Here is a 25,969-nt window from a genome sequence, read left to right on the forward strand (position 1 = left end):
ATTACTTTATTTTCCTATTAAATATTGGAATTGACTTAAATTTTACGTTCACACAGAGTGATCTGGATTTACAGCACACAAATCTACTCCATGTTTCAGGCTTTGTGTGAAACGTCATATGGGCCTCTCCCTTTTCACAACAGTTGGCAGTAAAATGGCCACGGCGGCGGTAGCCGGGAGTGATGGCCACGGAATGGAGGAGAAGAAGTTTGAGTATTTTTCTTCCATTAACTCAATGGCCAAGAAGATTATGCTGGAAAGGGAGAAGATTAAGGAAAATCATGGATCCAACTGGGATAAAATGACTCCTACCGAGCAGGACACGGCCATTGATAACTGGATGATGGATCCCCAAATCAGAGCCCGGTATGCAATGCACAGGTTTGACCGAGACGAAGTTGTGTGTTACCCCAAACTAATCATCCAAACTGGACAGAAAATTGTGCACTTCGGTGAAGAGGTGAGAATGCATGTATTACATTTTAGTACGTTTCGACAACCTCTTGGTATTATCCCGAGTTTATTTCTGAAACGACATTGTTAGGTTCCTCCATATATGAAAACAAAGAACTGTAAACGAATTCAAAGTATTATTATACCCATATCTGACTCCCTGGTGTTATTGAACAGCTTATGTCACAAGGGACGAATTGCAAAATACAACATTTGGGTCCAGCGATTTGTTGTTCGAAAGGAGAGCAGAAGTTTAAGATACCAGATATCAATTCTGTACAATATATAATAGTATACTTTTTAATGTTTGAGGAGCTTCTTAAAATGTTTTTTTCTTCCTAAGATTAACTGTAGCTAGTTTTTCTGGCAGTTCTGTAAGGATTTGTACACAATAGCAGCTCTATTTCTCGTGTTACAATAATTGCAGTCTGCCAAGTAAGATTAAAATTACAGTGAACTAGAAATACCGTCCTGCTTAACCATGATTTTGCTGTCAAGATCCTCCTAATCGTGGCCGGTGCATCTCCAACATTATAGTTGTAATGTTAATTAGTTTCACAGGGAATTTACATGTAAATGACCAAAATCACAATGACTTTTATCCTGTGTTTTTAATATGATAGTGCTTTACAGTCCCATTAAATAGCACAAGCAATGTGCATATTGATCTTTTACATTATTTTTAAATTTCAGGATATAACTTGGCAGGATGAGCACTCTGCACCTTTCTCCTGGGAAACAAAGGTAATACTTTGTCAGCCTTTCGCTAGCTAGAGAAACATAATTGCAACAGTGAATGACTGGCTCTAGTTCTGTAATTGTAAGGTTGTGGGTTCCAATCCTAGGTAAGAGATGGCTGTTGTACTCCTAAGCGGAATTAGGATACTACTAATATAATATAAATGGGATAAAAACATCTATGTATGCAGGCCACGCAATCCATGGCCTCTTTCTGAGAGACGGGATATACACAAATGTTGATCATCTTGTATGCTGTGTACATACAGTATGTGAATATGAAAGTTAAGAGCCTAATGTTGAATGTATGCCCATCTGAATTGTCAATATGAAAATAAAAGAGTTTAGTTTTAAGAGACACCCTTTTCATGCACAGAAAACTGATATTTAATTGTTTACAAATTTTATAATCTTAAGGCATTTATAGGGTTGCAACTTAAACTTATCCTTGTATTTTTCTCATTTTCAGAAGTCTTTTCCCAAAGGTATAGAAGCATGTTTCTGCCAGGGAGTTAAAAAAAAATGTGCAATGGTATCTCAGAATTGGGACTTCAAAATAGCCCACATTTCATTGTCTGTCCTTTTGTTATTGGAACGGATTCGGGTTCTAGGGCTTGTGCCCTCGCCGCTCCCACTCTAGTTCGTGCCTCACTGCATGGACTCAAACACAAGTCTTGCCAGCTGAGCTAAAGAAGACCTCCTTTAACCCCGCCGGCCAACATTCCTGTTATGCGTAAGGGAAGGCGGTGCCATCACCGCACTGCAACCAGATCGTACAACCTGTATGTCGGCAGTCCCGTTACACTATATTCATAAATCATACAGGATCATAGGATCTATAGGCCTGAAGACTTGTCTTGTCAAGTACCATGATAAAAATCAAATTAATTACACACATTTTTATGGAACCCCATTTCCACCAGGGAAGCTTCCATAGTACCCGGATGGAATTGTGGACGGTGGGCTTTTTAAAAAAGTTTTTATTTAAACACCAGAAATACAAAAAAGATACAGAAACAGACACTTCACATCCAAAGGAATTCACAATTATAAAAGCTGAAACTTATACTGCCTTTTGATTCTTTAAATTTCTAATAGAATTTAAGTAAAAAAGGAATTGTAATGTAAAAGCATTAATAGAGGGAGCAGTATTACACCATTTACTTTTCTGGATGCAGTATTTCACCAAAATAATTAAGAAATGAATAAGAACATATCCTTTATCCAAACTTTGATAACTCATCCCCTTGCCATCCTCCCGCAACATCTGGGGAGTGAACCTGGATCTTTGGCGTAACGCAACAGGGAACCAGCTGAATGAGCTAAAGGAGACCTCCCTCAGCCCATGCCGCTGAAGTCCCTTCTACACGCAGGGAGGGCGATGAAGTCACCGTGCCCAAACTAGCTCTGCTACAAAATCAGATCTAAATATAAAAATATAAAATATCAAAATCTTTAAATTTAACATGTACCTTTAAATGTTTAAAAATGACATTTTGCAAATCTGTCCAAAACAAATTTGGTACAATTCTTTTTTTACTTTATAAAGGTCTTCTTTAGCTCATCTGGCAAGACCTGGGTTCAAGTCCATGCAGTGAGGCACGAACTAGGGTGGGAGCGGCGAGGGCACAAACCCTAGAACCTGACTCTGTTACAATAACAAAAGGACAGACAGTGAAATGTGGGCTATTTCGAAGTCGCAATTGTGAGATACCACAGCGCTTTTTTTTTTACTCCCTGGCGGAAACGGGCTTCCATAAGAAGGCAATTTTGCTTTCGGAATAGTAGTTGTTCACAGTTTAATACATTAACATAATGATACACTGAATACATACTATAGGGTATAGGATGTGCATTGACAAGAAAATAAGTGCATAACATGCACAGTAGGATCCACTGTTCGCAATAAAGTCTTATTAAATGCATATTTTTAGATATCTTGTAGACCTTAATTTCTATAAGGTTTACAAACAGTTTGTATTACAATTAAGAAATTGAAACATGTTATTGATCATAAAAATTGACAGAAATTACAGTTTGGAACTAATCCAAACTGGATTATCTCCCTCGCGACCAATGAACTGAATGGAGAGGTTAAAAAAAATAATGAATGTATTAAAACCTGCTATAATACAAGAAAAAAGTGTATTTTTTCTTTCTTATTTTTAATTTTACTGCAAATATTGTATATTTATACAAATATTGATTTATATGTTCAGTTTTTTTGTAATGTCTTCCTTTTACTAAGAAATCTATCCAGCTAGAAATCTGTGAGAAGGGGTTTGTTGCCTGATAATGTCAACGGACAGTGTGTTTGTTTATTTTGTTATATTGAATGCATGTACTTTAATTTATTGTAAAGGTGTAAATGACAAGTCTTCTCCAGAACTGAAATAACTGTTCATGTACTTAATTAAATCTAACATGTAACTCACTCTTCCCAGTAGTACAAATGCTCCTGTAAAAGCACACACTGGACTGCCATCACACTTACATAACATCATTAATATCTTTAATATATTTTAAAGCATAAATGGTACAGCATGTTTAATTGTGTTGTGGTAACTTATTACAAAACCACATGACTTAATTTAAGTGAATTGACCGAATAATAGTCAAATCATTACTGATCAAATGGTCTAGATCCCTAACCATTGTTAGGGATTCTGACATACACATCGAGTATAATAGGAAGTAGCTTTGTGATGTACACATTTGACAATTATTTTGGTAGTTTTAAGTTGTGGTTTAGTTTGAACAGTATGATTTTTCAATTAGTTATGTGAAGATTTCTGCTTCAGTAAGCACCCTTTTCTTATGGTTGTCCTTTTCTGGTAATACTCTAAATCAAAATATCATTGATTGTGTATCTAACTATTTTAAATAAAAAAAAACCACAATAAATGCTTAATCCTAGTAAATGTTGTGTATTTTAGAAAGTTTTCCATCATATGACTGGTTTTAGACATTAACTTAAGGTTTAGACTCTGAAACATTCCTGCTCCTTCCTGGGTGGATAGTGGTAGTGAATTTTCTGTTTAAGGTCTGATCTGTGCTTGCCACGCTTCTAACTGTTTTTCTGACAGAGCCAGATGGACTTCAGCCTGACATTGACAGCAGCTCCAGAACAGGCAATCTCCTCTTCGCAAGCTGATGCAAAGCAAACCATAAAAAATTCACAGCCATCAAAGGTGTCCCAGAACATCCAAACAGTGAAAGTGTCCCAGAATGGAAAGGCTCTCAATGGAGACAGTTTTGGACTGAGCAGGAAGGAAGAGGAGTCGTCATTCTGGAAGATCAGTGCCGAAAGGTCAAGACTGGAGGGTGAGCAGGCTGATTTTCAATCCCTAACACCCAGCCAGATCAAATCTCTTGAGAAAGGAGAAAAAACGCTGCCCTCATACTTGCGACAAGAATCTAACCCTAGAGACAAAGAGGAGCAGAGAACCGAGAGACCTCGAGCCCCCAAAACAGAAAAGCCAGCACCCATCAGTGTGTCTTCAACTGTGGCAGGATGGGAGCGTGTTCAGACCAGCCTCCCTTCTGTCAGCATATTAGATGACGTCTTCACTCCAGGACCAGAAACCAAGTCTCCCATTCACACTGTCGATACCTCGAAGGATGATGATAAAGAGGAGTCAACTCTGGCAGCAAGTCCTACCTTCTCCCAGGTAGGTACACCTAGATAATAACATTGCCCTTTGTACTACTTTTTTATTTCCTGAAATAATCATCCTTAACTTCTGACACTTACTCATAAAATAAGGTTTTGACATGTCCTGAAAACCTTTTGAAATTGTAAATTTTATGCTGACATGGAAAAATAAGATAAAAATTAAATGTCCTAGACCTTATGGAAAACTGACACTTATTAAAATATCAGTAAACAACAAGCTACTAAAAACATCTAGTGAAAGAAGTTAATATATACAGTGTACTACAAATTATGTAAAAATAATAAATTATATTAAAGATCCAGAGAATAGCAGTAGGTAAAGAAGGACAATGATAACTTGTACTTTAGGGTCATAAAAAAACTATTATAGTTGTCATTGGATTAAGAGATTCTGAATAACTAGTAAGAGATACATTAACAGTCACTATATAGGCTGGGGTGTACCAGATTTCCTGATGGGTTTAATTTTTCAGTATGTATAAATTGGATGCCAGTGGATCCCTATGCTCCTGAGATTTTACTGATTGCTTTCTGATAGAGGTTAGGTAATTAACTTTATTTTGACTTAGAAATTTAAATGTTATTGCTGACATTTTTCTCTTTCACAAATGTATAAACTACCTGCTGGTTCTTTAATATTGTTTTTTACATAGCTATCTACATGTTCATGTTTTTAATAAGCAGAGGTTACTGATAATGTAATATTTGTCCCAGTTTGGTATTTACTTAAGAAGCGTTTCAGAATAAAATGAAAATATATCAGGAAAAGAAATATGAAGACATAACTCTTAAATGGTTTTATGGTACTTTTTGAAAAGAAAATTAATGTGATATTTCAGCTTTAAATATTTAAGCTTTAAAAAATAAAACACAAAAAAAAATAACTGATTGAAATATCCAGGAGACTATTTCTTTTTTCTTTCCAGGTTAAGCTCTTCATAAATGACAGTGATACTGTAAAGTCACTTAGTTAATTTTGTTTTGGTGCCTCGCTTTCACCTTACTTTCACTTTTTTAGCACTTTCAGTCCATAGTGTCAGAAAAGTTTTATTACCAATAACCAATGATATACAGTTGGGGACGCCAATAGTTTTAAGGGATGCCCCTATTGAGAATGCTTTTTAGGACCTCGTTATAATAGACTGTGTGCTGTTTCTGAAAGCCTTTAAGACTTTAAGGCATAATAAGAGGCTGGCAAACTTTCTTGGGTAGATTTTGAGTTGACAAAGTTGTTAAATAGATCTTAGAGCCATGCTCACACCAATACATGCCTGATTTGAGGTAGCTTAATAGTTTTATCATGAACACTTAACCCATGAGTTATTTTTTTAAACACTATAATTTCTTAAACAATATGAATCCTTCTATATTTTATCTGAATCTCAAAGATTCAGATGTTTTCAAGGGCAAAATGGGACAAATTTACATATATTGCCTTGGTAGTAAAGTCAACATTTGTTTTCTAGTTAAAAATCAATCCTGTCAGACTCTTGGGCATGAATATATTGTATTTAAGTGTAAAACGGTAAAAGTCTTTTGCAAACTTCTGAGTCCTATAAAATTTATATGGCAAGATTATAAATTAAAGGTTGCTCTTACAAGGAAAATCTCTTGTGATCTCTAGGACTCCTTAAGTATCACTCTTGTGAATGCTTTTAAAAGGGTGAAAATGTTAGTGTTAATGACTAACGGCACTATATCTCGGATAACATTCTTAAACCATTTCTTCACATTTTTCATTCTAACACATTTAATTGTTGTTTATTTTCCAGTTTAATACAAGTAGCACCATTCTGAAGACAGGGTTTGACTTTCTGGACAACTGGTAAAAAAAGGCCTGGTGGAAGGATACTCTTAAGAAATGAACCTCAAGTTTTCTTATGTGAGCTGTGGAAACCCACTATAATAGAGCTGTCTTCGAACTTAACATTGATTATTCCAGCTGTTAATGCAAACATGCTTTATTTTTCATTAACTAAATTTTCCAATATCTGACTGTTAGATGGCTTAGTCATAATGACCTCTTACTAGTCTTGAGCAAGTGTGCTGTATGCATTTATATGTATTTAAAGTTGTGCATTTATTGTAAAGCATGTTTACTAAGTTTAATACATCTTTGTCTGGCTTTGTCCGTCTTTGTCTCCAGCCAGATTACAACACCATTATGTAATAATAAAATTATTTTAAATTCTGAGAGGCATTTTGTTTCTGTTATCCAACAAAGTGACTCAGCAGGTTAATAATGTCACAAGCAATTCATTAGTAGCTCAATATCCTGTAATTGTTTAACAGGTGGGAGTTGTAAACAGTAACATTAAAAATGAATTTACACTCATGATCATGCCAGTAAAAATTATTACAGTATACAAATAATGAAAGGAAAGTATATCAAATAAGGTATTATACAAATTATTCCTGTGCAGAAGATGTTTTGTGATTACAGAACATAGGCTATTATTGGCTATAGAGCAATAGAGCAAACCAATGATAGCCTCTATAGCCAAGACAGTAGAGCTGAAAAAACAAGTATAAAGGATAAAATGGTTTTCCCCACTTCTTGATTCCCAGGAATTAAGAAAACACATAAAAGAATAACAGTATGTCTACTGGCCAAACTTGTTTCAGGCTGGAAGGGCCTAAGAGTGGTTTAAACAACAAGGCACTTGGTAGGTATTGACTACTTTTGATGAACTCAAGATCCTGTATATGAACAACATTTGGCTGCTATTTTAAAATACTTAACTGCTATTTTAATTTTTTAAACAAAATACATCACATACATGAAATGTGTTTGTTATGAAAATAAATAAAATAGAAAGGGGGGTTTAGCAAACCTCTTTAAAGGGGAAGGAAAGCAACAGAAGAGTTTGTGCATTGGTGAAATGTAAGTTAACTGTGCTTCCAATTAGAATAGTTTTCTACAAATTAAAGTGATTTAATTAATACAAGTTGTATATTTAAAATACTTTTTTACAATTGTACACTATACAGAATTTCTTATCATTCATCTTTTAATAGTTTTTACATGATTATTTTTTACTCAAAGCACTTTGCAAACTTAAACACAGAAATTCCTGTTGAATTGTCAGGATATTAGGTGGCTGCTGGCCCTAGTATTTTTAAGGGTTTGTCCCTAAAGCTGACAAGGTCTTCAAGCACATTAAAAAGACCATGCATGAATTTGACAGCTCTTGCCCAGACATCAAGACAGACTTGTAAATTCTCCATCCAAGACAATTAGACAATTACTGTAGATCTGACATAGTCACCTGAATAAGAGATAGAATAGAAAAATAGACATTTTAAATCAACAAACATCCATAAATCCATTTTTAACTGTTTTTTTTAATACTGAGTTGCAGGGGATCTGGAGTCTATCCTGGCCAGCAATGGATGTAAGGCAGGATACTTCCTAGACTATTCCAGTCCATCACAGTACACACAAACACACAACATTGTCCACACTCACACCAGGGCAAGACTTTCCAGAAGCACATTAGCCTTTCCATATTTGTTTGGACTGTGGGACGAAAACCAGAGCACCTCATGAAAACCCACACAAACCTGGGAGAACATTCAAACTCCACACGGGTAACACCCCAGTAACGGAACCAAACCCCCAGCTCTAGCACTGTGAGGCAGCAATGTTAACTATTGTGCCACTGTGCCACCATCAACATATATGACATGGGTAAATGTATTATGCAGGTTCAGATTTGTCACCAAAAAGGGCTCAATAATGAAAAGCACTGGATAGTAACATGTATGGTCAACAGTGGAAAGAACACACACTGTAAATCTGCAACATTGTCTTTGCACCAGGTTGCACTTGCCGTCTTGAAGTATTCTGTATCATTCCTCACCGAGCCTGGACAGATGTTTGCGATTACTTGTTTTCCTGTATCCCGCATCATCCCAGCTCATTCCACAGACTCTCAAGTCTGGCAAACAAGGCGTCTACAGTATAATCGCCTCCCAAGAAAGTGGAAAGTCAAGCAGCATGAGGACATGCATTGTCTCACTGGTATGTTGTCTTCCAGTATGAGCCCACAGAAAGGGCGGCAAATGAAGTCCCAGGACATGGAAGAATAGCCCCATTGACTGATTTTAAAATTTGCAGAAACCCTCTGTAGTGGTTGTTGCTTTTACAATATGTTCACAAAAAGGTTATTTGAGTGTGCTACTGGGGTTTGGCATTGGATAGATAAGTCATCTAATCATTCTTTACCATTATTTTTGGCAACACATAGAAACTATCCAGGTCATGTGAATTTTTAAATATAATTTAGTGAGGAACAGATTTTAGGGGTTCAAATTAAAGCATTTCTGTTTTAAGACAGCTTTGTAGCACCATCTTCTGTCATTTTATATATACAGCATTTCAGTAGAAGCACTCATACTTAAAGCCATATGAGCTCATCAATTGTTCAGTGTTACCTCACCTGTCATTCACAGAAAAGCATTAGATCCATCCAAAGTACAGTAACGTTTTCCAGCTCCTTTTGGACTGGTCCTCTTCTATCATCCAGATATTTAAAAAGCCATAAAAAGGTGACAGTAAGACCACTGGTAATAAGCATAATAAATTAAATCCTATTTTATTTATATAATGCTTTATTATGATTTTCATCTCAAGTGATCCCAAAGTACTTTATCATAAGTCATGTAGTATTAAGGGTATTAACTTTAAACCATTAAAGTGCAGGAACACATGGGTAACACATGACAACATGGCTCTAGGTAGACATAAGAAATTGCATCACAAAGTACATTAAGGATAAACTTTAGGAACTAGACCATGCAAATCCAGAGTAGAATTTAGCCAGTAAACCTGGGTTAACACCCTTTACTCTTACATAAGTGCCAAGGGATTTTTAAATGATAAACACCAAGTGAAGGTTCGGGGGAAAAGTCGGGGGGCTCTCCTCTTCCTCTATTATTTAATCACTGTCTTCATATTTAAACCCTATCCACACTAACACTCTTGGCTAAAGTTCTGAGTTCCCTCCGTCTCTCTCCTCCTCCCCTTTCTTTTGTCTTGCCTTTGCATCTAAGGGTTCCCTGCACTTCACCAAGCTCACTTCCCTCACCTCAGATTGGCAGCGTGACCTTCACTCCTCCTAGGGATGTTCTTTCAGCATGAGTCAGAGGGGACCCCTGCCCACACAATTTTAACCTACTACTTTTTCAGTCTCTTGAGGACTTAGCCCAGTCATGAGGCAGCACCTTCCAAAGTGACTCTAAGTGAGTTAGGGGACTTCTTTTGCTTCCTTCTCAAGTGATTCTCGGTAAGTTAAGTTATTCTCTTCATTTCCTGGGGCCGTGCCTCTCAAAGTAACTCTTTGAGACAGGGGGCCCTTTCTTTTTCTTCCTCTTGAGGGATTCATTCCCATTTATCAGGCATCACCTCACAAAGAGCCACATAGTGTCTCTCAGCAAGCTAAGGGGGGCTATCTCTCTTCATTTCTATCCCCTGAGGGGCTAACCCACTCATGAGGTAGCATCTCTCAAGTGACTCTAAGTGAGTCAGGGGCATTTATGTTTTCATGTCCTTGAGGTTGCTGAGCTAGCCAACCCATTAGGATCACTCAGGTTTCCAGCATGGTCCCATGCTTCTTTTCTGTACTTTGACCCTTTCTTTTACCCCTGATTCACCCAGTGAATGACCAGGTAGCCAGAACCTCAGGGAAGTGTTCCTGTGCTGTTTTGGATGTTCGCAGAGCTAGGTGCTCAGGGTTTGTAAGAAGGAACTGGCAGTAAACAGATGGTCAGGTGTAATACTGCATTATTCATTCACACCCTGTTCTTAGGGTCCTCATCCTGATCACAGTCGAACATGTTTACAACCCTACTCTGAATGGTGTGGTAATTGCTCATTGTCTGTGCTAAGCGACAGTTGATCAGGGCAGGAAACCTAGACAAATAACATTTGGCGACGGTTGCCCATTAATGCAACTTAACATCCGTACAGCCCTTACTGTGCACCAAGTTGTGCGATTTCTCTACAATTATCTAGGTTTTCTTGAAAACCTGGAAAAAAAGAACAGTAACCCATCACAAATATCATAAACTTGTAATATTTGCATTAATTATATATACTGTATATACAGTTACATTTTAGGGGATTTAATGCTTAATTTTACCTCAAGGTATGTAATTATTTAAGGTAAAACAATGGTCTGAGTTGATTTAGATTTAATATAAGGAAGTTTTGGTTTATAGTTCGGGAAATATTTAATTTCAATTTGTGGTATCATTGAAGCTAAGAATCCCTCATTTATTTTGTGATGTGTTATTCTGAATAGGGAAAAGATTTCCATTTGTTTAGCATCAATTGTAGAGAATAGTCTAGTTCTGTGTATTCCCTTCTTTTATAAGAATCAGAAGACAAGCAATAATTCAATAATTCAAACCCTAACTAGTTATTGTCAACTAGTTAGCTACAGCTATTGATATAGCTATTGAACTGTCAACATTTGCACTGAACAAAAAACAATGTATAGAAGCTGATGTCTTCTCTGATCTGTAGGTGTCTGAGAGCCATTAATCAAAAGTATTTGCCTGGTTTACCTTATTTAACTTTAGACTTCTGAGATACCTTCTTTGTAACTTATATGTTTTATGTTGCATGCTACATTGTGTGTTATATGTTTGAGACTGGATCAGTATGTGCCAGGAGAGAATGGAGCCAAGTGAAGCAGAGGCTTTACGACAACCTGAATGCAAGACCCCTACCTACACTGGAACAAGGAGCTACCATTTGTTTCCAACAGGAAACCGGACAGTGGAAACCTGCCATAGTCATCCAGCCTATGGGAGGTTAAAGGTCTTACCTCATACTGTGGTGTCGCCGGGGGAAAAGCAGGTGTAAAAGGGATGTTACTCGCACCACACTAATCTTCTCCGTTTCTTTGTCTGCTTGTTTTCCAATTCCGATCCATAATCCGTTTCCAGTATCCTTAAACAATTCAAATTCCAAAGTCCGTATGTCCACACCAATCCGTACTGTAACCAAGTCGTAATCCGTAAACCGTAGTCCATTATTCCTTAATCCTTTCAACCACAATCCTAATCCTCTTCTTCCTCCAAAACTAATTCACCTTATCACCTTCCGCACTTGCTCACCGCTTCTGGGACATTTATATTCTGTTTCCTGATGTTGCTCAGCTGTGTCTCATTGTTTAGCTGCATAGGCCTTTTCCAAAAGCGGGTCAGCTGGTTCTCCCTGGCGGCCATCTTCCTCAGGTCTATATCAAGTATATTAAGTGTTTTGTTCTGCAAATACCGGTTATAAATTACCCTTCCCCTGGTCCTCTTACAATATGCACCAGTGAAGGACAAACCTACCACCATAACCGCTGTCACCTTCTGAGAAGAAGACCAATCTACATCTGAGCAACAACACCAGCCAGACGATGAGCCCACCACAGATCAAGAACCAGAGCAGTGACGAGCTGGAAAAGAACCCTGCCAATGCAAACATACAAACACCTATTTACCTCACTACCAGCTCTGGTCGCAGAGTCAAGCCAAGCCAGATTCTTGACCTGTGAAATGTAAAGGGTGTAGGCAGATCGCTGCCCTAAGCAAACAAATGTATACATGTTCTTTAAAATTTATTGTGCTGAATGTTAACAGAAATGTACATGCATTCCTTAAAATTGTTGTGCTGAATGTCAATGGTGAAACATATATGCCATAGCATTGTTCTGCCATGATGTTCTTAATGTACTAAACGTATTGATGGTAACATGTATGTAAATATGTATAACAATATAAAATACTTCTTTGAAATATTTGACGTTCCCAATAGATAACACTGGGCATATTCTGAAAGAGTACATATCAAGATGCTCACATTCCAGTTAATGTTGATTTAGTAGTGTAGTATCCTTTCACAAGGCACCAGTAATGTAGGGGTTTGTGCATTTATTGGGACTATTATTAATTGTGGCAGTAAGTCAAAAAATTATTCTTTTGATGGTATTAGAATCCAACCTTGTGGGATAACTCAAACAACGCACACACACGGGTACTAATACATGAGAATACATTTATTAATACATAAAATGTGCATATGAACATAACATATCTTATCAAGAGGGTTAGCAGAATACAACAGGTATATATTCAATCACGAAGAGTTACACATACCAAGAGGACATACATTCAGTACAGTATATCATTCATTTAGACCGTTTTGTAAATGAACTTGGTTTACAACTTCTACACTAGATACTCAAAAGCAAGTATATCACTCATAGGAATTACATTGATATCAACTCAGGTTGAGGTAACAATTGAATTCTCTAGCGGTAATGCAGAATGTTGAATACTCATCCAATCTCTGGGGATTCAGATCTCCTGCAGACACAATGAAGCAGTGGCAGTATGGTTGCTGTGTCCAACCGGCGCTCTCTGGCTCGGTGCCAGCTGTGTTGTTGCTGCTTGTGACGTGGTGGAAGAGATTCCTGCGATGTGCTGCTGATGCTTTCTGAAAACTGGCTAGTTAGTGTTGGCTGGAACTAGCAAGAGTTTGTGCACAAGAGAAAAGTGACTGCGGGTCCCAGCAGGTCAGGAAGAAGACCGGTTCGTTCTTGCTGAAGCGCTAGTTCTGAATAGTGATTCAGCTGTCCACAGTTCCGACCTGTTCACGAGGCTTACTGCTGATGCTAACCTCAGAAGGATCCTTTGGTTATGCGCTGGCAACCTCCGCTCTCGACTCTTAGAACAAAGGAAAGTTCTGGCACTCGGACACACTGACCGATACATGGTGGTCCGGGCTAAGTCTGAGGATGCTCAGGTGGGCCCTGAGGCTGAATGTCCAGCAGGCGTGCTGCGAGAATGTCCTGCGCTCGGGAGCTGTGTTCTCTTGGGAACTGTCCTACCCTTCGGAACTGTCCTGCCCTGCGAACCTTTCCTGATTGGCTGATGATGAGTAACCATGCACCCTGATCTTAGGGTCGGAAACCAACTTTGAATAATACTCTCCCTTGAAATCTCAGACTTTTAGGCGCCAGAAATGACATTTGTTAAGGTGGTTGATGGGTACTAGCTTTTGGGAGCTGCTCCATATCAGGACACTCTTATCAGCTAGAAAAAACTTAATTGTTAACCAAATGGAATGGCCTCTCTCAGTATCAAGCACCACTGAGATGAAAGAGAGAGGGACTGGCAAGGGAGCAGAAAACTTAATTCCTGTATTTTAATGAGCCTCGCCGCTACAGTAGTATTGTTTGTATTTTCTTATTTACAAAAAAAGAGGGATGTAATACTTGCCTTTTATGTCGAGCTACTTGTGCACTACATTACCCATAATACCTGGAAAGGTGTGTGTAAGTCAGGTCACGTTAAGATGGTGATTAAGTAAAGGCACATATATATTAATACCCATTCTCTGAGTCTCTATTAAATAATAAAAGTACGAGAGCAGTACACAACAGAACATCGCAGGGGTTATGATGATTTATTTTACTTATTGATTATCCACTCAGTATTCTATTTACTTAGCCCCTTTTTGTAGCAATATACACTATATATACAGAAAAGAAAAGAGACACAACATTTTGGCTGTGGAGCCTTCTTCAGGTGAAGGCTCTACAACCAAAACATTGTGTCTCTTTTATTTTCAGCATGGAAAAAACCTTTAATTGTTCCTTTGGGCCTATGCATGCTGACTCGGCTCCCTCCTTGAACTTCATATATACAGAAATTATATTAGTTAAGTAGCATGTTTACAACAGACTAACCTGTAGTTAAATATCTGATTGTTGGGCTCAGCTAAACTTGTGGATATGGTTTTATTATCTGTGCCTTCAGGCAAAGGGCTTAATCATCTACAACTACAGAAGGCAAACCTGATGTCTACATACTGTACAACAATTTCAGGCCAGTACCTACCAGGGCAATTAGAACAATGCAATGAAAGCCCTTGTGGTTATAATAACATCACCTAGTTTTCTTTTGTAGCTGAATAGCAATGTGTTTGCATGAAGCAGCTGCCAGGAGGTTTCGGTACTAGACGCTGCCAACTGTTTATCTTTGACCACTCTGTAAAGTGGTTCAGATGAAACATGATCCATGAGAAAACAGGATCTTTAATGCATAAAATGTGGTATTAAAGTTAGTAAAATGTGACGTTAGAGAAAGAAAAATGTAATTGAGATCTATAAAAACATCTTCCAACAAATCATTTGTTAACATGTATTCTTCTTTTGTAGTTTACAGTTGAAAAGCTAATTTGGGCATGTTTGTGAAAGAGCATTGTAGAAATAGAACAACAAACAGCAACAACTATAATAGGATTACATTTCAGATAATAACACTCTATTTTCCTGTTTTTTCTGTTGTTACCTAATAAAATTATTAAGGCACTATCTGTTAAAAAATAAATTAAGTACACCAGTATCCATATTACGTAAATACTGTATAACCTGTAATAATGTCAGTAATGTATTTACTTGTGAAAATGATGACAAACCATCTGGGTCCTGAAACAGCAATGCGTCCTCAAACCTTGATACATCCAACACCATATTTGACGGTTAGGATCAGAGTCTGTTGTTGGTAAATATAAACCTTGTTTAGCTTCATGTCTTGCCTTCGCAGCGATTCTCCTGATCTCTCTATTGTGTGTTTCTGTTTCCTGGACTTCGATTCCCCTTGACAATGATTCCGGATCTTGATTTACAGCTAAGTACACCTGATTTTTTTAGGCCCCTGCTCCTCCTACGCTTCTCTCTACCACATAGCGTCCATCTACTATCAACTCCGCCACGCGTTGGTGTAACAGTTTCCTAATATAACTATATGTTAATAAGCTCTCTTAAACAAGGCTCAAATTACTTAACTAGAATGTGGTTTCCAAAACTGAACAAAACAAGGTCTTCTCAGTTGGCACACTTCTCTACTCTGTTCCTTTTCTTTTTTGTCCTGTCTTCCAGTGTTTTCTTATCCTGTCCATTTGATCATTTGTGCAAAACTGTAACTGAATAAACTGTAACTAATTGTTTTTAAATATATGACACCTCTCCTGCCTTATTAAATGTGTGTTAAGTTATTTTACTCTTGTAGGGAATACTCTCATAAGGAGTGAAATTTTATTTTGAATTTGTATATTCTGGGCCTAGTTGTAACACTGATGTGATGATGGGGACTTGTGGACATTATTATTACAGAATTTTCTCTATGCTGTCACATTGTAGCTGACCATCCTTTGAGGTTGAAAATCATTCACTATGTAAAGCTATTTTAAAATGACAAAAAATGGATTAAAAAATGATAAGTACGTGCAAAAATAAAAATGGTAAGACAGCATTAAGACAGCATTGTTAACTCAAAATGGATATGGAAGGAATAATAAAAAAGAAAACAATGAAATTTCCTGTTGTTCCTGAGGCCAGACTGGGAAACAGCTGACAACCAGCAAAGGGAGAGGAAGAGCAGTGAACAAAGCCCAAAGACAGAAAGACTGTAGCAGTTTTTTTTTCAAATCCAACAGCTAAAAAGCTAAACATGGGTAAAGGAGCAGTTTTAATTCATTTTATCTGTTTTTCTCAACTTTTTCAATGCAGCCCCGGGACAGGAAGTTCAAAGAGCCACTCAGATTGGGGAGTGTACATGAAGCACAGGAGGATTATCCTTGGGAGTTCTGATCCAGAAATACAGGTTTGGGGCAACTTTCAAACCATTTTGCTTCCTCACACTCCGAAAGAAACTATATAAAATATTTAAGGGTGCAAATGTATCAAAATAATCACATTATATTAGAAACGTAAGTTATCTCAACACAAAGTTGTGATTTATTCTGGATTGTTTTTTCAGACATCTAAAGTACTGGACTAAATTATGGATTTGATGTAATGTATAGTGATTTGTGAAGGTTACTTTTCTCTAATAGCACTATCTAAAATAAAGTTTTATAGATTGAAACAGGCAAATGTTGTGTACTGGGGGCTTGTAATTGTTCGCTGTGTAGTTGCATTCATTTGAAGTTCAGGTTCAGCTCTCTAGTCTAACTTTGGCTGTCCATGACACACAGGGACAAGAGGTTGTACAAGAGGGACGTGATAATGGGAATCAACCTGTGATTCCTCAACTTCTGTGAATGGTGCATGTCTTTGCATTTGAGATGTTTTATCATACAGATCCATCAGTCATTTGTGTTGTCGCAGAGTTACATCAATACAGTTGATCATACAGCACATACTAATTAAAGCTACTAGTTAAAGCTGTGTCAGTATGTGTGGGCTGAAAAAGAACAGGTATAGGTTCATTCCATGCTGAAATGTAAAGAAAGTAAACACAATGTTCTGGGTATTGAGCCTTCTTCAGGTGTCTGTATAGAAAGACACTGGAAAAAAGGGCTCCACAGTCAAAGCATTGTGCTTCTTTTCTTTACATTTCAGCATGGAATAAAACTATACCTGTTCAAATATATTATTGATGATATACAATATATGAAAATCTTTATTTATGCAAATTTTCTAGGTTAGGAGCTTTACAAATCTCTGGGTTTTACGGGTATTTGTCAGCTAGCTACAAAATAAAACCGGGAAAGACAAGTGGATGACTACTTATTAAGATAATAAGTTTCGTAAAGTAAGAAGATATAGAAGTAAAACCAACAACATCCCTTTACAGACAATGGTCTAGCTAAAATACAAATTGCACCCAGCTTAATAATTCAATAATATAAATGGACATCAGACGATTTTTCTATAGCTTTTCCTTTCTGATCTGTAAAAGGAACGCTTGCTGTACATTTGTTGTCCTGCATCTGGGATTCTATACCAGCTAAGCAGCTTGCAAAAAAGCTTGCTGTATGTTTTGTGTTTCACAAAGAAAAACTCCTTCAGCTGACTGTGAAAACATGACTTTATATATCATAATGCAGTCTTATGCTAATTTAGATGTCCTTTTGTAACTCATGTCAATGAATGTGTTAGTATAGTAACATGTTCCAAGATTTACTTTTAATGCTATAATATCATTGCCTTGACAGCCATCACCAGGACAAGCAAACTGAAATAGATGGACAAATATATTATTTGTAAAATATAAATTAAGATTGGCTTTTTGTTAAAGTTATTTATTGATGAGTTCTGTGTTCAGAACATCCCTACTGTATTTGTAAGCAGTAGAAGCCCTGTGTGCTTGTAACTGGGATTCAGTCTTGCTAACGTGGCTCTTCAGGGTGAAGACACAGAGCACCTGGAGACAGCTGAGGTTGTAGAACGGTATGAGAGAGACGAACCAGAGGATAAAAGATTGAGCAGAACAGAAGAGACAGATGAAAATTCAACTCTCCCAACTCAAGGCCTGGAACCTACCACTTCCGCCCCTGTGCTTGATGACACATATACCTATATCTGTAAGTCTTTCAAAAATTGTTAATAACAATATGATTTTCATGTCTTTACATCTGTAAATTTCTCAATCTGACACTCCAGTATGGTTAGCATTATTTCTTACAGGACATGTCTTGTACATGAAACCGTAGTTTTCCGTAGTGAAGCCAAATCTGTACTATTTGGATTTTGTGATTGTTTTGTTATGGCACGGCTGTGCACTGAACACACTAGCAGTGGTTTAGCATGATGAACCCCGAGTGCTAAGGCTCAGGGAGTTTCGCAGCTTTCCGAAGGTGGCCAAAGGCGAAGGGATCGGCGCTTGCTGAAGGCAACTGAGGGCGTAGTGAGGATAGGGCAGCAGGCTGTTATTGTCGCTGTGGTCTGCGTAGGACACCACTGAGCAGGCATTTGCATTCCAGGACACAGGCAGGATCTGGGATTCACAATCCTATTGGAGTTGCTAGTACGCCCAGTAGGATTTGTGCAGATAACTGTACTGCCACTGGTGGCTAAATGATGGAGTGCTTCCTCCGTGGCGTTTCAGGAATAAATGAGGGACTGTGAAGACAGGATTGAATGGATGATTGGCTGAATGATTGGTAGGGGGAAGGGTGGACAAGCCAAGTCCTTAGAGCCACGGGACAACCGTGTTCACTTGTGGGAATGCCACTGTCTCCTGGGGAAACTGTGGGTTGTGAGCCATTGCCATCCCGGTTGTGACTTATTTTTGTTATAATTAATATTCAAATTTAAGATCCTTCCTTAGTAAGCATCAGTATCATTCCACTAAAAATGATTAACCAATTAGAATTCATTGCTTAATCTCTTATCTTGTACAGAGCACTGTTTACTATAAACATATACATTGCAGTCATGTTTACGTGACTTGATCGTTCCTGTTTAATAATCATTTCAAGGTTTTTATCTTATTCAAGTATCCCCTATCCTGGTTCTTGTGGACCATTGTGTTTTCAGATTTTTAGTCAATCTGGTCTTTAAAGGTTCTGAATAAGCTAATTGTTTGCTTAATTCAACCACTTTGACAGCTTGTCCTTATTCTTCGGGTGCTGCTGCTTTAAAGAGATTTAGAAAACCTTTGTACAGTATATACTGATGCAGTCACCAAGATTTTGCGTCAAAACACATTGCCAGAGCAAAATGAGTTAGTGCTGCCGCTGTGTGATTTGTAACACTGCCCAGAGAATCTTTGCTGGCCAAAGAAGTTGAATAGGTGGCACTTGTGGTATGTTAGATGTAAGTGAAAACATTAGCTTAATTTGATCTTTTGTTCAATTTATTTAAATCCACTTAATATGAATTTATCATGTAACTAAAGGGAAGTTTTAGTTGCTAAAAATAAAATTAAGTTTCTGAACATCATTAAAGATATTGATTTATTAAGAAAAATAATAAAATAACCCTTGTGGTTTTTAATGTAACTCTATAACAGCAGCCATATCACCCTGAAACTCACAATTGGCAACCCACTGAAGCTAAGCAGGTGTGAGCCTAGTCATATCTGGATAGGAGACCTCCAGGTTGCTGATGGAGGTGGTGTTAATGGGGCCAGTAGGGGGTGCTCATAATGCCCTAGTATAGTGATGGGGACTATACTGTAAAAAGGCGCTGTCCTTCAAATGGGATGTAAAACTGAGGTTCTGACTTTCTGTGGTCATCAAAAATCACAGGGCATTTCTTGAAAAGAGTTTGGGTGTATCCCCAGCATCCTGGACAAATTTTCCATTGGCCTTTAACAGTCATGGCCTCCTAATAATCCCCATCTATAAATTGGCTTCATCACTCTCTTCTCCCCACAGATAGCTGGTGAGTGTTCTGTGTGCACTATGGCTGCTGTTGCATCATCCAGGTGGATGCTGCACGGTGGTGGTGGTGGAGGGGAGTCCCCGTTACCTGTAGAATGCTTCGAGTGGAGTGTCCAGAAAAGTGCTATATAAGTGTAAGGAATTATTATTATGGTTGTTAAAGGATTCTTTGTTTCAGTGCCAGGTAGGAGGTTCAAAGTGGAGGAGGAAAAGTGAAAAAAAGAGGGATGTGATATCATTAGAAAGTGAGACAGGTCCTGTTGTAGTTGTAATGGAAGCTGGTTCAGGCTCCCGTGAAGCGCAGTTCAGGACGCTATGCAGACGGTATAATCCGGAAGTAAGTGGAGAAGGACATCAGGGGAAGGAATAGCAGGATAGGACGGGTTGACAGACAGGGAGGTGTGATGATGGTGATCTGGTGTTCGGGGCCGGGATGGGGCAAACAGATCCAGAAAGTCCTAGGGGGAATCTGGGGCACAGTCCGAAGTCCAAAACCAGAGGATCCATCCAAGACAAACGCAGTTAAAATCCATAACGGGATCCAGAACAGGGCCAGGGAATAATACGAAGGTAATGAGGCCAGACTCCGAGCCCCAGACTCAGATGGTCAATATGCCGTGATGAAGCCTATGCCGTCGGGTCACTCCTGGACCCGCTGGTAGGCCGGCTTCCGGGCGTCCATCTCCCAGTGCTGAGCCAGGAATAGCGAGAGCACCAGGCTTAAATAGTGAGACAAAACAGGAGGCAGGTTCACAAAATCAAATAAAATTTGAAATGGTCGGAGTGCCCTTAAGAGGAGGGATGCCGATCGTGACAGTAGTATGAGTTGAGTTGTGCTTTACTTAGCCAACATGTTCTGAAGCATGAATATGCATTTGCAGATTTACATAGTCTAAACTTGAAGAGCTGTTTTTCACTGAAGCAACCTAAACATGCTTTAACTTAAACATTATTTAACCAAGATTGATAGCTCTTTTGATAGCTCCAGCAGCACCCTGGTACCACAAGGAAAAAAAACTCCCATGTAGAACTTTTACATGCCGTTTGTTTTTTCGCAGCTAGTGACAAGGACGATTGTTTTCTGAATTTCATCATTTATAGCGTAGTGTTTCACAAAGATGTGCTGATCTCCCTTTGAATCATCCTGTTCTGCAGGTCCCGCTAAGGCCTTATTATTCCTAACTATGACATGGCATAACTAAGACAAAACACAAAAATTTACAATATCTTTGGATTTTGTGAGTGGCATTTATTGATTTTATATTTATAAAATAATTTAAATTTTTTAAAGAGAGCAGGAAGTGTATGCCTCTTAAAGCAAAAAATGTAGTTTTTAATTAGTCATGTGAATCAAATACATTTACTGTACGCACAAACTACATTTTTGACTTCCCACACATGTAACATTACTGTTTACGACATCATACAGTTTCAAATAGATTGAGCTAATGTTAAAATGAGTAAGGAAAGTTACCGAGAATTCCATAAAGTAATATCCACACATATCTATTCATCAAATATTACAGCCATTCTTGCAGACTGCCCCAATCTAGATTATTTACACGTAATATTAATATTTTCCTATGGCTGTTGCGACCAGTTCACTATGCTTGCTAGGGTGGACTTTAAACCTGTTTAAACATTTTAGCCCATGGTATTTTAAATTGTAAGGACTGCTTCAGTTAATTGTGACAACATTGCTGTTAATATAAAGCTGACGTTCATAAGCAGTCCAAAAGCGAATACATTTGTAATAAAATATCAGATTTTGCTTGTTTTATATTTCAGATGTAAAGAGCAAATTTTGAAAAAACATTTAGATTTTGTTAGAGGTATCAGTGTGAGCTATGGAAGAATATTTCTCTTCAATGTCTGAATTAAGTGGCATGTTTAATAGATAATTTTATGATACCAGATGTAGATATCAGATATATTCTAACTGACAAACCTCTCATTGGTCACTGTATTAAATTATGCTAATATGTTGAATAATTTCTTGTGTCTAACCAAAATCATTGGTTCTGAATGTATTGAAATCAATTACTTATCAACACATTCAGATTAGTTTGGAAGTAATGACCAACTGAAAGTAAGTATATATATATTTTTAAGAAACCATATTTCTCTATATACTTCACAGCAGTGTTAGCATCTTCAGGTCTGATCTCATCCATTCTTTGAAATTAAAGGAGAACTGCAGTCCTAATTTTGCAGACCAGTAATTAAATCTCAGTAACAAAATAAATTAATTGATGTTATAGAAAAAAATGTCAAATGTTCAATTAAGTGCAAAATTGTGAACTTTGTGAAAGTACTGTAAGTCGCCATGTTGTCGCAAGCTCACATTTGGGTTCCCATGAAGTGTGACGTGATGCATCCCTTCCTGTTCAAAAGTCACTGTAATGACTAATGTGATGTAGGAGCCAATAAGTACAGGTTGCGCAACAGACATTTCATTACAGAAATGTTCCAATGTGATCTGCATGCACAGTTAACAAGCAAGTAGTATTTATCGGCAAAACCATATCCAAATCGAGAACAATATTTCTATTTGATTAAAAGAGATGTATTCACAATCCTGCTTCTTTTCAATAATATAAGAAGCAATGAGATAATATGGCTGCATCACATCTCCAGATTTTTTGTCGCCTTGTTCTGAATTCCATAATATGGCGCTTTGCATACCTGGAAATTGTATGTATTTTGTTATGTAAATTTGAGGTTTTACAAGTTACTGTGTACTGTACATTTTACTTTTATTGTGGTTTGAAATGTACTCATCAATGCTCATTTTTTCTTACCCCAAAATCTAAATAGAACATTCCAGTCCCCCTTTAAGCAAGGCTAGGCATGGTCATTATTGGGATGAGAGACCTTTAACGAAAACTAGGTCACAAAAAGCTGTCAGTGGTTTGACACCCGAAGAAGGCTCCACAGCCGAAACATTGTGTTTACTTTCTTCTCTTTTCAGCATGGAATAAACCTATTACTTGTTCCTTTGCAGCCTACACATGCTGATGCTGCTACCGAAATGAACTACATTAATCAAATTATACAATTATTTTTAATTTATGGGCCATTTTAAAAACACTGATCTATAAAAAGAAAAAGACTTAAATTTGTTTAAGTTTAGATTTTAGCAATACATTATAAATTATCAATTATAAATCCACTAAGGCTGCACTGATTTTCCCCCAACAAGAAGTGTGATTTGCCATGGCAGATTAAGATGGAAATGTTGCCAGTGTACAAAATATCTCACTCTTAGTTCCATTTTTGTTTTTTGGTTTGAATACATTTATACCTGGAATTCCATCTGAATGTGATGTGTGTCTACTATTGTTTGACCTAATGTCTGAGTTTCGTTTCATGGCAATGATATTGGCCCAAGATAAAGATCTCTTTCATACAGTACATAAATTCTCCTTATGTGACTTTAACATCACAACTCATTTACCCTTTCCTTTGTGCTACTAGTGTCCAGATTGGCAGATGTTGATGCAGCAATGCACCGTCTTAATGTCGCCCAATACACTCTGGATGTGAAGACATCTCAGTTGATAGACAGGGTGTCTCGGTTGGCCTCGAAGGTGAGTGAGACTGAGGAGGCCATGGACATCATCTCACGGATCAACCAAGAAAACCGCAAGGAGATTGGACGACTGGAAGGTATAGAGAACTCCTGTGTTATATAAAAACCCATACAAATAAACTGTGATCAAACTGCGGACAGTAACAATACATTTCATGTACCAGGATATCTAATTTCACAACAGTATCAGATGTGCAGATTGGCTGGTTTTATTGTCTGGATGATAAAGAATTCAGATGATTTTTCAGAAGGATTCACTGAATAAGAGAGCAAGGGGTAAATATATATGAGTAATAGTGATTAGAATTATGCAAAGAATCACTGTTTTATTTTCTCTTTTATTAATATTTGAAATTAAAGTTTTTACATGGGTTTTATTTAAAAAAATGATTTTATATGAAATTTAAAATAACAGGTACTCTAAAATGACAAGATGAATATGTTTAGAAACTGCTGTAAAGACTTCAGACAATAGAACAACATTTTAAATATTTAAAGAGAGAGGTTACAAATACTTACACATCATTGCATTTCCCCTAGAATTCCATTATGTATGTTCTATCTTTTATTTCCATTCTTTACAGTCTGATAATGATGAGACAGGAAACTGAAGACTTCAGCACTATCTGTCAGAAATTTCAGGTTACACAATCACAATCTATGCTAGTGAAGTCAGACACATGGCATCAACAGTATATTTTGTAAAACCCTGCTAATTCCTAACTTATTCAGTCCAAGAAATCATGTTTCTTATAACACACCAAAAATTCTGGTGCATCTTTTTGTCAAAGACCAGGAGATCAAGCCCATTTACTGTTTAAAACCAAAGCTGAGTAAACTGAATTTCATCAAAAGTGCAGATTACCTATACTGTACAGTAGGTCAGTATGAGCTGTAATATCATCCCCTCACTTCATGTTAGCATCATCATCACCTCACATTCCACTGTCTCTACAGGTTGCATGAAAGGCCGTCAGTTAGGGCATAAATGTTTCCTGGTTTTCCGCTCATACGAGACCTTCAGTGAAGCTGGGAAACGGTGCAAGGAGAGAGGTGGCAGGATGGCCATGCCCAGGGACAGGAAAGAACAGGAAGCACTGGGAGAGTACACTCGTGGGTTCTTTCATCCCGGGAACTGGCCTGTGTGGCTGGGGATCTCTGACCAGCGATCAGAGGGCCTATATCTCTTTGAGGATGGCTTGCGTGTCACCTTCTTCTTCTGGCGCAAGCACTTCCTCTCCAGCCAGCCAGATGGAGGCAAGCGGGAGAATTGTGTTGCTATGTCCTCTGATGATGGTGACTGGTGGGACAATGACTGTGAGAGACGCATGTACTTTGTCTGTGAGTTTGACATCTGATGTTCCTATAGATCTCTTTCTAGCACTTACATTTCCACATAGAAGCACTCAGAAACCACAACTGTTATGACTATGCACTATTAAATATAGTTTGGGAAAAAGAACACAATGCTTTCTTAGATTAAATTGGCCCAAAATGGTAGTATTTTTTAAATGATAATGATCTAAGGCGACCAAAAGTTTCTAAAAAAATTCTAATATAGCTGTTCAAAAACAGAACAGGTATAAAGCCTAGTTTTATTGTTCAATAACCATTATACAGGGAAATACATCACATGTAAACTGCTACAATTTGAAAATATTCTGAGTATTATTATAAATATTTTTATCATAAAATAATCACATCTATCACCTTTTAACTTTCTGTGACATAACATTTCCATTATGGGATGCTCAGACAATGCTGTAGATCTGTAAAGCATGTCCTTAGTAATTAAACTCAGTTTCAACATCAGTCAGAGTAATTTTCAGATTGTCAGATGTAATGGGTATTTTATGAGGATGCATTGTTTATTATTATTAATGTATATTATAAAATATTTTGTATGTCAAAATCATTGTGCAACTTGTAGCAATCCACAAATACTATTTTAGTCATAAATGTGATCTTAATTAATGTGGACATACAGTATCAATGACAATTAAAGAAACTGTTCAAAGTTTTCATGTCTATTTTCATTGTGTATTTATAAATTACTGCTGTTATGGTTTGGACAGCCTCAAATTGTCAATGAATGATTATATGATTTTCAGGCATAACATACAATAAAATGGTTATTCACTGTTTTAAAACACATATTGCAGCTTTCAATATTTACAATATTTTATTTTCCTTTTGCAATTATTTCAACAAGGAAACAAAAAACAGAAGAGAAAGCAGAGCACCCAGAGAAAACAGGAGCAGAGCATAAAAATATGAAGGACAGGAGTTGATCATCACAGTGTTTCCAGGCATTTTCTCACACAAATCCAGTAAC

The 25,969-nt window shown here is 37.4% G+C and overlaps 2 protein-coding genes across 2 annotated transcripts; both read left to right on the top strand.

Annotated features, from left to right (window-relative positions):
• The first annotated feature begins 121 nt into the window (after positions 1-121).
• On the top strand, positions 122-7,061 carry c3h1orf198 (chromosome 3 C1orf198 homolog). The gene is made up of 4 exons (XM_088625099.1): positions 122-460; positions 1,147-1,197; positions 4,278-4,862; positions 6,640-7,061. The coding sequence occupies exons 1-4, from the start codon at positions 155-157 to the stop codon at positions 6,694-6,696; spliced, it is 999 nt and encodes a 332-aa protein (XP_088481225.1). The 5' UTR covers positions 122-154; the 3' UTR covers positions 6,697-7,061.
• A 9,208-nt stretch (positions 7,062-16,269) lies between these two features.
• Positions 16,270-25,654, top strand: clec11a (C-type lectin domain containing 11A). Its single transcript, XM_088625100.1, has 4 exons — positions 16,270-16,534; positions 18,062-18,239; positions 23,520-23,711; positions 24,592-25,654. The coding sequence occupies exons 1-4, from the start codon at positions 16,382-16,384 to the stop codon at positions 24,990-24,992; spliced, it is 924 nt and encodes a 307-aa protein (XP_088481226.1). The 5' UTR covers positions 16,270-16,381; the 3' UTR covers positions 24,993-25,654.
• The last annotated feature ends 315 nt before the right edge of the window (positions 25,655-25,969 follow it).

Source organism: Lepisosteus platostomus, chromosome 3 (genome assembly GCF_059453375.1).
Source record: "Lepisosteus platostomus isolate fLepPlt1 chromosome 3, fLepPlt1.hap1, whole genome shotgun sequence".
Classification (NCBI taxonomy): Eukaryota; Metazoa; Chordata; class Actinopteri; order Semionotiformes; family Lepisosteidae; genus Lepisosteus; species Lepisosteus platostomus.